The 12322-nt window shown below is 46.7% G+C and overlaps 1 protein-coding gene across 2 annotated transcripts in view; it reads right to left on the reverse strand.

The window, feature by feature from the left end:
- IL10RA (interleukin 10 receptor subunit alpha) overlaps positions 1–11959 on the reverse strand; it is a 38714-nt gene extending 26755 nt beyond the window's left edge. For both annotated transcript variants that reach the window (XM_063943601.1, XM_063943600.1), the window contains exon 1: positions 11840–11959. In XM_063943601.1, coding sequence (XP_063799671.1) covers positions 11840–11918 — 79 coding nt within the window. In that variant the 5' untranslated portion in view covers positions 11919–11959. The remainder of the gene's footprint in view (positions 1–11839) is intronic.
- Positions 11960–12322: the final 363 nt, after the last annotated feature.

Below are 12322 nucleotides of genomic sequence, written 5' to 3' on the forward strand. Positions count from 1 at the left end.
TTTTCTTCATCTCTACAACCTTCAGGTAATTACACACATAGTATAGGGAATACAGGCACAGATATCAGCAATCACATATTCCCCCATTCATGTATCATCAACTAAAATGTGCTCCCCATTTTGTTACAACCACAGCCGAAAAGAGCTCGGTAAAGTTTGACAGCCCATCCTCAGACCCGTACCGCGGGATAAGAAGGAATTCAAATGTATACTTCGCAATACCTCGAAGCTTGATTTAAAACACGTACGGCACGATGATACATGACCCCCAAGCACGGATTCATACACACATGCTTCTGCTATCTCACTAGGTCATACCCTTTTTCCTACCTTCTCCTCTCTCCTCCCTTACCCAACCATGGAAATGTATTAACCCCTGACATATATTTTTCTCTTTTTGAAATGTTTTAGGAAGTGGCAGTTATTGTTGACTGCCAAAGGGTGGACTGTCAAAGTCAGAAAAATATCTCTATGCACACTGCCATATTTGCACCTCACACAGGTCTGCGCTGCGCATGCGTGCGCTCTCCCGTGCGTGCGCATACTCGCTGTTGCGGGCAGCCGTGGGCGCGCGGTATGTGCATTTACGGTAGAGTTCATGTGTTCGTAGCGTGCGACTCAATCGTTACACATTTTCACTATATAATGTATTTTGTAGATCATGGTCCCTTTGATAGATTCTGAAAGTTTGGTTAATGTAGAATGTTCATGAACAGAGAAATCCCCCTTTGTATGATACGAAGGGTCAGACAGGAGTAATACAGTGGTGTTTAGTATCCATCGGAAGAGTATCTAATTAGCAATATTCCGGTGTTGGTTTGAAGCGGATCAATCGCTCGTGCGAATAGTTATGGACATAAGAAGTTTATGAACATTTACTGTATTTGCACTTACTTATCCATGCGGCGGGAAACCCAGTTTCCCTCCCACCTGAGCTGTTGGAAATAGTCACAGCCCACCTGTATGAATCAACCTATGACCTTTTGTTATAATGCGAAGCCGAATTCCTGTGTCCAATGAACAATGAGATTGTAGGGACCATTGAATTGTATTGTGTGTGGGGCATAAATAGACAAGCCGATCACATCCAGCTCTCACTCTTCAACGGTTATCATTGCTGAAAATCGGGAGCTGGATGTCCAGAGGCGCATGCGATCGTTTCCTTTGTGCGTAAGTTTTCTCCGCAATCATATTGTTCTTACTGTTATTGTGGGCCATATCTCTCTCTCTCTCTCTTCTCCTCTTTCTCTCTTATTTTCCCTTAAAACGTAATTGTATTGTATTGTATTTCCTGTGTAGTTATCTGGTTAGGTAGTCTATGTTATATTGTAGTGTATGACTTGTATTGTGTTAATTCTTTTGCAAGTATATCATTCATAATATATATTTATTAGGCGTTGGACCCTAAACCCAGGTATCTGTGTATTTCTTATAGTGTTTAGTATTCTCAGAGCGTCGGTGACGCTCGAACAGCATTTGGGTTAATAAGGTTACACTAGGTTGCATCTACACCCTATTTCTACACTAAGGTTTTACTGCATAATATACTGTTTATGGTTTAGATATAAAGGTTTAACATTGTGAGCGTCTGCGCCGCTGGTGATCTCCTCGTGGTCCCGAGCGTTCGCATCGCTATAGCGAATCATTACGGTAGTCGGCAGCCAATAGCGTGCCTGCCTGTGATCTCTTGGCCGTGAGCAAACGTGACGCTTGAGCGTCTCGACCACGGCTAAGCGATTGTTACGAAACGAGCGTACCCTTACGGTACTCCATACGTAAATAGCGTACAGTGTTCTTAGACCTCATAAAGGGTTTTATATAAGATAAATATTTAGTTTTATCAATAGAACCCTCCTACCCCCCCGCGGGACATCAATGCTGCTGCTGATAGCACCCCCCACCCCTACCGCTGATGGGTAGGTAGGGGCCCCAGTGCATTTCTGTGCCCAGGGGGTCTACACTGCTGTTAAGATAGCTCTTCCGGGACCCCGACCTCCGGCAACTTGAAGACCACCCCTGACCGGGCTAGTGGCTCTAATTACTGTGTCAAGTTTTACAGTCTCTTAAATCATGTGAAAACAGCTACAGGTTGAGTATCCCATATCCAAATATTCCGAAATACGGAATATTCCGAAATACGGACTTTTTTGAGTGAGAGTGAGATAGTGAAACCTTTGTTTTTTGGTGGCTCAATGTACACAAACTTTGTTTAATACACAAAGTTATTAAAAATATTGTATTAAATTACCTTCAGGCTGTGTGTGTAAGGTGTATATGAAACATAAATGAATTGTGTGAATGTAGACACACTTTGTTTAATGCACAAAGTTATAAAAAATATTGTCTAAAATGACCTTCAGGCTGTTTGTATAAGGTGTATATGAAACATAAATGCATTCTGTGCTTATATTAGGTCCCATCACCATGATATCTCATTATGGTATGCAATTATTCCAAAATACGAATAAATCCGATATCCAAAATACCCCTGGTCCCAAGCATTTTGGATAAGGGATACTCAACCTGTATTTGCAAATAATTTTAGCAATTTACTAAAGGCAAACCGCAGGAGAGATCATTATTACAGCTAAGTGATACAGGCTACAGTGCCACAGTCCCCATGTTTTCTTTAATGGGAACTATAGTGTTCTCCAATTAATGTGTAAGCTTTTGGGCGATCCGCCGTAGGTAACACCACCTTCAGATGGCAATAGCCATAATAGCCTATATTATAGCATTTGTTTCCCATGAAAGAGATCTGCGTATTATCACTCTCTCTCTCGGGAAGCCTGCACTTGCACTTGCGTGGCCCAATGGCAGTGCGTACGCAGTAGGCAAGCTGTATCTGAGTCCGGCAGTAACGTGATAGCTCGCCCTCTCCCTTTATTATTTACTCCTCAATGGGCTCTAATGGTAGTCATTGTTCCTGCAAGAGACATTTTCTAAATGAAAATTAATTCCCTATGGCCGTGATAAGGAACGTTTGCTTTTGGAGCTATGAAGGGGTCTTCAGTGCCGGATTAAACCCTGTGGAGGCCTCTAGGCAGTCGAAATCTCGCCCCTCATGTGAATCTGATGTCTATGTTGTATGTACTTTAGGTTATTAATGGGTACATTACATTAATACAGTACTTTCTCTGTAGAGTCTTTCATGTAAAGTTTTCGTTTCTTTGAGTTTACTAATTTTTTCTATCTTTTGGAAACAATTTAAGAAAGCTTGATTATCATTTTCTTTCAAGATCAAATCCATAGTATTTTGATCCATTGTCACGGGGCCCCTAAAAGGCGTGAGGCCCATAGGCAGGTGCCTACTCTGCCTATTTGGTAGTCTGGCACTGGGAGTTTTAATCAATAGACCCATCAGATTTCTTAAAAACAAAAGAGAATGTCCCAAGGGGCAACTGCCCCCCTTGCCAACCTGACCCATAGTCTAACAGGTACTCCACCCTAAAGGTGGGTACAGCCAGTGGCGTCACAAGGGGGGTGCGGCCCGCTCCCGGGTGTCCCCCGCCGAGGGGTGACACCAAAATGCCGGCTCCTGCACAGTGACAGTAGCCGAGTGCTGCACTGTTATGTTATGTGCAGCACTCGGCTCCTGTCACTGTGTAGCAGCCAGCACTTCAGGGACAGCACCCCTGGGACTCAGCCCTCCCCTCCCACACACCCCAGTGACAAAAAAAAATGGGTGTCGGGATGCGAAGCCCTGCCCCCTCCGCAAAGCCCTGCCCCCTTTTCGTGCCTTCAGTGGGCTAAAAACGGGTGCCGTCCGCGCAGCCCCGCCCCTCTATTTAAGCCCGTCCATCCCCGTGAAGCCCCGCCCCCTTTTCCCTCGCTGCCGCACCGGGTGTTACACAGGTGAGTGACGCCTCTGGGTACAGTACACACTAGATGATAATTTGTTCTGGGGATGAAGGGAAATCAGAACGACCATCGCGTTATACTCACATCGTCTAGTGTGTATCCCTGCGCTGAGATCCTGCCTTTCAGCACACCCCCATATACTGTTATTTTAAAGGTTTTTTTCTTACATCATAGTAACACAGTAGCTCTATACGGGGACTAATCACACTGTTCTATTTCCTGATTAGCTAATACACAAGTAATGCCTGAAATAAACATAACGGAAGTTGCAATCTGTACACTAAAAGTAAATGTAGTGTTATGTAACAGTATACAGACACAGAACAGAGGGCGGCTTTTTATTAATGAAAGATTGCGTAAAAGTACATACATATATTATTTTGTGTGCAGGGGCGCATCTAGAGAGGAGAAGGGCCGTGTGCAGGCTCCGTCTGGGACCCCTCCTCTCTAGCCGCCGGCAGCACTGTAGCACTGGTCACTAGGGGCCTCTAGGACTGTCCCAGAGTCTCGTGTGCATGCGCAGGTCTCTGGGAAAATGGCATGGCAGCCATTTTCCCAGTGATTTCCCTAAAGCATATGCGCAAAATGACAGGAAAATGGCCGCTGCACCATTATCCTAGTGATTTCTGCAGCGCTGCTGCTGATGCGGGACACCGGAGGGTAAGTATTGGAAAAAATGGGTGCAGAGTATGCGGTGTGGGCCCACCCTGGACCCCTGCCCCCATTATAAATACGCCAGTGTTTGTGTGTGCACTTGTCACTGAGAAAGCAGAAAAGGATTAGGCACATATAAGGATTATGGGGGTCATTCCGAGTTGATCGTAGCTGTGCTAAATTTAGCACAGGTACAACATACTTGCCTACTTTTGAAAAAGCATTTCAGGGAGATTGTGACAGTAACACCTATCAGCGCAGACGTGTACAGCTACATCTGAGAGGCTTGTCATGAAAATGACTTACATCCAAATGTAAATGAGCCCCAAAGTTAGTAAGATCTATTTGTTGAAGAAAAGACTCTTATATTTTGCAGGATTTGTTCGTGTATTGGGGGTAATTCCAAGTTGATCGCAGTAGGAATTTTGTTAGCAGTTGGGCAAAACCATGTGCACTGCAGGGGAGGCAGATATAACATGTGCAGAAAGAGTTAGATTTGGGTGGGCTATTTTGTTTCTGTGCAGGGTAAATACTGTCCGCTTTATTTTTACACTGCAAATTAGATTGCAGATTAAATACACCCCACCCAAATCTAACTCTCTCTGCACATGTTATATCTGCCTCCCCTGCAGTGCACATGGTTTTGCCCAACTGCTAACAAAATTTCTGCTGCGATCAACTTGGAATTATCCCCATTGTGTTTTACAAGTGGTTCCATATACTGTAAGTGGCCACAAGAAACTTTTAAAATGCATGTAGCCATAGGGATCATTGTGCCTTATAACCAATACAGGGAAATGGCGCTGATGATACCATTTAAATGTATGTATCTATGATTTCTTTTTTTTCAGGGAGATTGAGGGACCATTCAGGGAGTGAGGGAGATTGCTACTATTTCAGGGAGTCTCCTGCAGAATGAGGGAGGGTAGGCAACTATGAGCTACGATCATTCACACTGACATGCGGGGGGACGCCCAGCACAGGGCTATCCCGCCCCGCATGTCAGTGCCGGTCCCCCCCCCCCCCCCCCCGCAAAAGTGCAAAGGCATCGCACAGCGGCGATGCCCTTGCACTTCAAGAGTAGCTCCCACCCAGCGCTGCTTTAGCGTGCTGGCCGGGAGCTACTCATCACTCCCCGGCCCGCAGCGGTTGCGTGTGACGTCACGCAGCCGCTGCGGCCAGCCCCCAGTTCGGTCCGACCGCGCCCACAAAACGGCCGTTTCCCCCCCCCCCGCCTAGCGACCGCCTCTGACTGTCAATCAGGCAGAGGCGATCGTAGCGGCCCGGCGGCCTTCGCTGGCATGCGCCGGTGCCGCAGCATGTGCAGTTCTGACCCGATCGCACCACTGCGATAAACTGCAGCGTGCGATCGGGTCAGAATGACCCCCTATGTCATCTGCAAACATCATGACAGCACATTCAAGATGATTCTAGTTTAAGTGTAGGGCTCATACAAAATACATTAACTAGGACATACAGTACAGGGCCTGACCCCGAGTCGCACGCAGAAGCGCACTCAGCCGCGTCTATTGGCGGTGGCCCAAAATCCAAAAGCATAGCAGCGCCATAGAAACCAATGGGGGCTGCTTTGCATTTGGAAATATCTGCTGCAGTCCAGGGTTGTTACATCCTGGGCTCCTTAATATTTGTGGGTACCCCCTGAAAACAGTTGTTTTCCCAGAAATATTCTTTAATAAAAATAGGCCCCTAGACAACCATTCTAGGTTCATCAAAGATTGCCCAGACACAGTATGTTACTATAAACAGATATCAATTGGTTCTCTCGTGTTGGTAGTTACACTGAACTATAGGCGATCAGGTCAGAACAGCGTATGCGTCGGACAACAACAACGAGCATCACCGGTCAGCGACGGGATGGTGCAAAAAATCCATTTGCACGGGCGTTCACAAGGTGATTGACAGGAGGAAGCCGTTTGTGGGTGGCAACTGAGCTTTTATAGGGAGTGTCCGGAAAAATACAGGAGTTCCCAAGCGTTTTTAGGGAGGGTGTCTGACGTCAGCTCCGACCCCAATCAGCCTGATTCTATTGCACTGGACTGCGCACACAGAATTTTCAGGGACGTGCAGTCAGGGGAGGCAGTGCCTCCCCTGTCATAATGATTAAAATAATACAAAGAAGATATTTATTATAACACAGATTCTGTGATAAATATCTTCTTTTATTATTTTAATAATTTCCCCCCTGGGAATATGGCTGCACATTGGGGTGGGGGGCAGCGGGAGAGGTGCCTCCTGCTGCTAACACTAAGTTCGGAAAGCGGGGGGCGGGCAGGGGGCAGGGCCAAGCCATGGGCTGTAAAAGCCCATTGAAAAATCAATGTAAAGCGGCACCTATACTTGTGCCTCAATGACAGGGGCGTGCATTCAGTGGATCCGCTGGCCAGTGGGCACATGCGGCGGCGCGACGCGGCGGGCATTGTGGCGGCGGGACCCGGTGCAGAAAGGGTGGCTGGCAGCTGACCTGGATCCGAGAGGATCCAGTCTCTGCCAGCCATTCTGCAGAGTTCGGCAGCGGAAAGCGGCTTCCCATTTCAAAAATGGCGCCTCAGCGTCATTTTTGAATTTCAAGATGGCCGTCACGAGCCAATCATTGCTAGCCGCGTCTTTGCGCCCTGGGGAGGTGGCAGCTATGAAAGAGAGCTTAAATGCCGCCCCCCCCCCCCCCCCCCCGCCGCCCCGTGCTGGTTGTTGCTCAGGAGGGGGGACCCCACTCTAATTTTTGGGGTCTCCACTTTCTGAGGAATTCCAACCCTGGGCTGACTGGTTTGGGGGGTGTTAAATGTGATGGGAGGGGGACCCCACACTGAGTGTCCCCCCTGCTATAGCATTACTCCCCCTGGCTGGTTCAGCCTAGTGCTGATTTTGCTTAAATGGGGAACCCTATGCTTTTTATTTATTTATTTTTGTCTGTTGTTTTGTATGGGGGGGGGGGGTGCCGCCAGTGCCTCACCAGTCACTGCCCTCACCACACGTCACTGAGATTTTAGCAGCTCGGCATACACATGCGATCCTGCGATCCACTTGCACGGCGAAATACACTCCCACTGTAGGCTGTGACTACATGAACGCAGGACAGCAAAAAACGCAGCCCAGCCATCAGATCTGAAGTCCTCCATATACCGTTGTACGGGGCAATTTCCTTGTCACAGTTTGGTCATTATAGCACCTGGCCTGGATATCTTGTATAAAGTGTGCAAATCAGGAAGCAGTTTGACCTTAAAAAATATAGGGGTCAATCCAGTTAGGTGCGAATTAGGGGTGAGTTGCAAGATGCGAGGTACAAGATGCGAGTTACAAGATGCGAGGTGCGATTTGCAAGATGCGAGGCGCGAGTTACAAGATGCGAGGTGCGAGTTACAAGATGCGAGGTGCGAGTTACAAGATGCGAGGTGCGAGTTGAAAGACGCGAGGTACGATTTGCAAGATGCAAGGCGCGAGTTACAAGATGCGAGGTGCGAGTTACAAGATGCGAGGTGCGAGTTACAAGATGCGAGGTGCGAGTTACAAGATGAGAGGTGCGAGTTACAAGATGCGAGGTGCGAGTTACAAGATGCGAGTTACAAGATGAGAGGTGCGAGTTACAAGATGCGAGGTGCGAGTTACAAGATGCAAGGTACGAGTTGAAAGATGCAAGGTGCGAGTTACGAGATGCGAGGTGCGAGGTGCGAGGTGCGAGTTACAAGATGCGAGGTGCGAGTTACAAGATGCGAGGTGCGAGTTACAAGATGAGAGGTGCGAGTTACAAGATGCGAGGTGCGAGTTACAAGATGCAAGGTACGAGTTGAAAGATGCGAGGTGCGAGTTACAAGATGCGAGGTGCGAGTTACAAGATGCAAGGTGCGAGTTACGAGATGCGAGGTGCGAGTTACAAGATGCGAGGTGCGAGTTACAAGATGCGAGGTGCGAGTTACAAGATGTGAGGTGTGAGTTACAAGATGCGAGGTGCGAGTTACAAGATGCGAGGTGCGAGTTACAAGATGAGAGGTGCGAGTTACAAGATGCGAGGTGGGAGTTACAAGATGCGAGTTACAAGATGAGAGGTGCGAGTTACAAGATGCGAGGTGCGAGTTACAAGATGCAAGGTACGAGTTGAAAGATGCAAGGTGCGAGTTACGAGATGCGAGGTGCGAGTTACAAGATGCGAGGTGCGAGTTACAAGATGCGAGGTGCGAGTTACAAGATGCGAGGTGCGAGTTACAAGATGCGAGGTGCGAGTTACAAGATGCGAGGTGCGAGTTACAAGATGCGAGGTGCGAGTTACAAGATGCGAGGTGCGAGTTACAAGATGCGAGGTGCGAGTTACAAGATGCGAGGTGCGAATTACAAGATGCGAGGTGCGAGTTACAAGATGCGAGGTGCGAATTACAAGATGCGAGGTGTGAGTTACCGTTTGGTCTGCAAATTCGCATTTTGCAATCCAATTAGAAACTCGCAGTGAAACAGGCAGCGTAATCTCGCATTTTTCCGTTTTCACCTCACTGAGGGTGACAGATGGTAGGGAAATTCCTTATTTTAAGGTAAAAATGTCCAAGCACTGTGCAGCACCTCTTGGACACCCCCCACCTCCCTCTCCAATGACTAATGACTAATTTAAGTAGTGTATTTGTAGATGGAGCAGGATATACGACGTGCGTGTTGCCATTAGTATAAACAGATTCACTTTTTTCTTACATTAATAAGCAAAATAACATCTACCTGCCCCACACATACACTTAGTGGATGCGGGTGCTGAGTGGCTATAGATAATTACATTTTGGGGTCACAGAGACATCTGTGGGGCATTTATAGCATATGCGCTAGATCCTTTGACCTGTCAAACGCAAACGTCATTTTAGTAAATATATTCTGTGGAATCTGCAGATTATTGATTGAAATAAGGCGTATAGTGCGGGTTTGGTAAGATGATACAAATTATCATTGCAAAATGGCTCTAAGTTCCTCCACGATGTTCTTTTCCCAGGCTGTAATGGGGAAGTGAGAGGACTTTCTCTACGTCATCAGACCAGCGTGGGCTTTTCCATCCTTCTGCTATAGATCATATCATTCACATAACAGACACTTATGGCCTCTCATTGATGAGTGGATTTATATATATCCCAGGCTTAGTAAATAGACCCGTAAGTGTGGTGGGGGCGTGTGTGCCCCGAAACGTCGGCTATTTGATGTGAAATACACGTTTATTTTGACTACAAATCCCACGAGTGCCGCTGCTGTTTGAACCAGGCATCTGCATCATTTATTCCAGAAGGCACCGGGGTGTTATTTACAGAGGGGTGAGTGCCGGTCCATCCAAAGCCTTTATATATATATATATATATATATATATATATATATATATAACTTACAAGTTCACAGCCATGCACGGCACTCCAGGAAATGTTGAATAAAGTAATTTATAAAGATTATGAAAAAATCAATACACCGCACTTACGGGTCTATTTACTAAGCCTGGGATGGAGATAAAGTCGCTGGAGAAAAGTACCAGCCAATCAGCTCCTAACTGTCATTTTTCAAACACAGCCTGTGGCATGGCAGTTAGGAGCCGATATGCTGGTACTTTGGTGGTCATTCCGAGTTGATCGCTAGCTGAATTTGTTCGCAGCGCAGCGATCAGGCTAAAAATTGGTAGTTCTGCGCATGCGGCGCAATGCGCACGCGCGACGTACGGGCACAACGAACAATGGTGGTCATTCCGAGTTGTTCGCTCTGTAAATTTCTTCGCATCGCAGCGATTTGCCACTTAGTGCGCATGCGCAATGTTCGCACTGCGACTGCGCCAAGTAAATTTGCTATGCAGTTAGGTATTTTACTCACGGCTTTTTCTTCGTTCAGGCGATCGTAATGTGATTGACAGGAAGTGGGTGTTACTGGGCGGAAACAGGCCGTTTTATGGGCGTGTGGGAAAAAACGCTACAGTTTCTGGGAAAAACGCGGGAGTGGCTGGAGAAACGGAGGAGTGTCTGGGCGAACGCTGGGTGTGTTTGTGACGTCAAATCAGGAACGACAAGCACTGAACTGATCGCACTGGCAGAGTAAGTCTCGAGCTACTCAGAAACTGCACAGAGAAGTATTTTCGCAATATTGCGTATCTTTCGTTCGCAATTTTGCTAAGCTAAGATTCACTCCCAGTAGGCGGCGGCTTAGCGTGTGCAAAGCTGCTAAAAGCAGCTTGCGAGCGAACAACTCGGAATGAGGGCCAATGTCGTTTTGCACAGGTTCTAGCGATGCTTTTCAGTCGCACTGCTTGCCGCAGAGTGATTGACATGAAGTGGGCGTTTCTGGGTGGCAACTGACCGTTTTCAGGGAGAGTGCGGAAAAACGCAGGCGTGCCAGGTAAAAACACAGGCGTGGCTGGACGAACGCTGGGCGTGTTTGTGACGTCAAATCCGGAAGTGAGTAGTCTGAAGTGATCGCAAGCGCTGAGTAGGTTTTGAGCTACTCTGAAACTACCAAAAAAAATTTGTAGGCGCTCTGCGATCCAACCAGTCGCACTTCTGCTAAGCTAATAAACACTCCCAGTGGGCGGCGGCTTAGCGTTTGCACGGCTGCTAAAACTAGCTAGCGTGCGATCAACTCGGAATGACCCCCATTATCTCAAGCGACTTTATCTCCATCCAAGGCTTAGTAAATAGACCCCAAAATCCAAAATGTATCAATGCAGCCTTCGTCAGGACAACAGTGTCATGTATATTTCCAGCAGTATAGCGATATAGATAGATAGATAGATAGATAGATAGATAGATAGATAGATAGATAGATAGATAGATAGATAGATATTCATACAGTGCATATATATATATATATATATATATATATATATACCAGAGAAGTGGCCAGACCACCCCTGCAAAATATACATAACAAGTTTTTGGTTTTATACTTTGGGGCTTTTTGCACGACAGTTAACAGAGCCAAATATTCAGCTGCGTAATACTATTTGGCCCCCATGCTGCCTGACAGTACAGTGTGCCTGTGTGGTAATAGTCTTACATTACAAGGCAAAGTATACAGGCAGCGGTGACACAGTGATAATATGTATAACAGTGCAATAAACATATGTCATGGAAACATAGAAACACACAGTTATACTTTCAGTTTGTAACAAAGGGGGAGATGTACCAAGTATTGGAGAGAGATAACGTACTAGCCCAATCAGCTCCTAACTTACAGACAGTTACAGTTTGAAAAATGACAGTTACTGTAGTTGCTGATTGGCTGGTACTTTATCTCTTTCCAAGGCTTAATACATCTGTCCCACAGTCCTGTAGATTAAATCTCTGGCACCAGAAATCGGGTTCGTTACCTTTGGAAGATGACCACAGGCCGACGGTGAGGCTGAGGAGCAGTGCACAACCCAGCACGGAGATACACAGTTCAGCCATAGAGCCCAATGAGCATGGCTCTGTCACGTTCTGATAATCCAACAGACTATGCTTATCAGTGCTTACACTTCCTCATTGTTCTGCACGGCTTGGAGGAGGTGTCTTCATGACCCACGCATGGAAATACCAGGGGATATTTTGCAGACTCTAGAGAAACTTAATATACCACATTGACTAAAGAAAAGCAATGAAAGTACAGTATTCATATCATTCCCCCTGTAAGTCACATAAACAGGTTGATGTCACGGTCCTGTTGTTTGAAAACTGTTACTAACTGTATGCCTGATTTAGGCCAGCCCTGATAATATTATACCCCTTTTCCACCAGCTCAAACAACACGAGTAACTGTACGGGGGGCGCGCATTTACCCGTGATTTTTGCTAATGGAAAAGGGTCCCCTCGCT

Source organism: Pseudophryne corroboree, chromosome 10 (genome assembly GCF_028390025.1).
Source record: "Pseudophryne corroboree isolate aPseCor3 chromosome 10, aPseCor3.hap2, whole genome shotgun sequence".
Lineage (NCBI taxonomy): Eukaryota > Metazoa > Chordata > Amphibia > Anura > Myobatrachidae > Pseudophryne > Pseudophryne corroboree.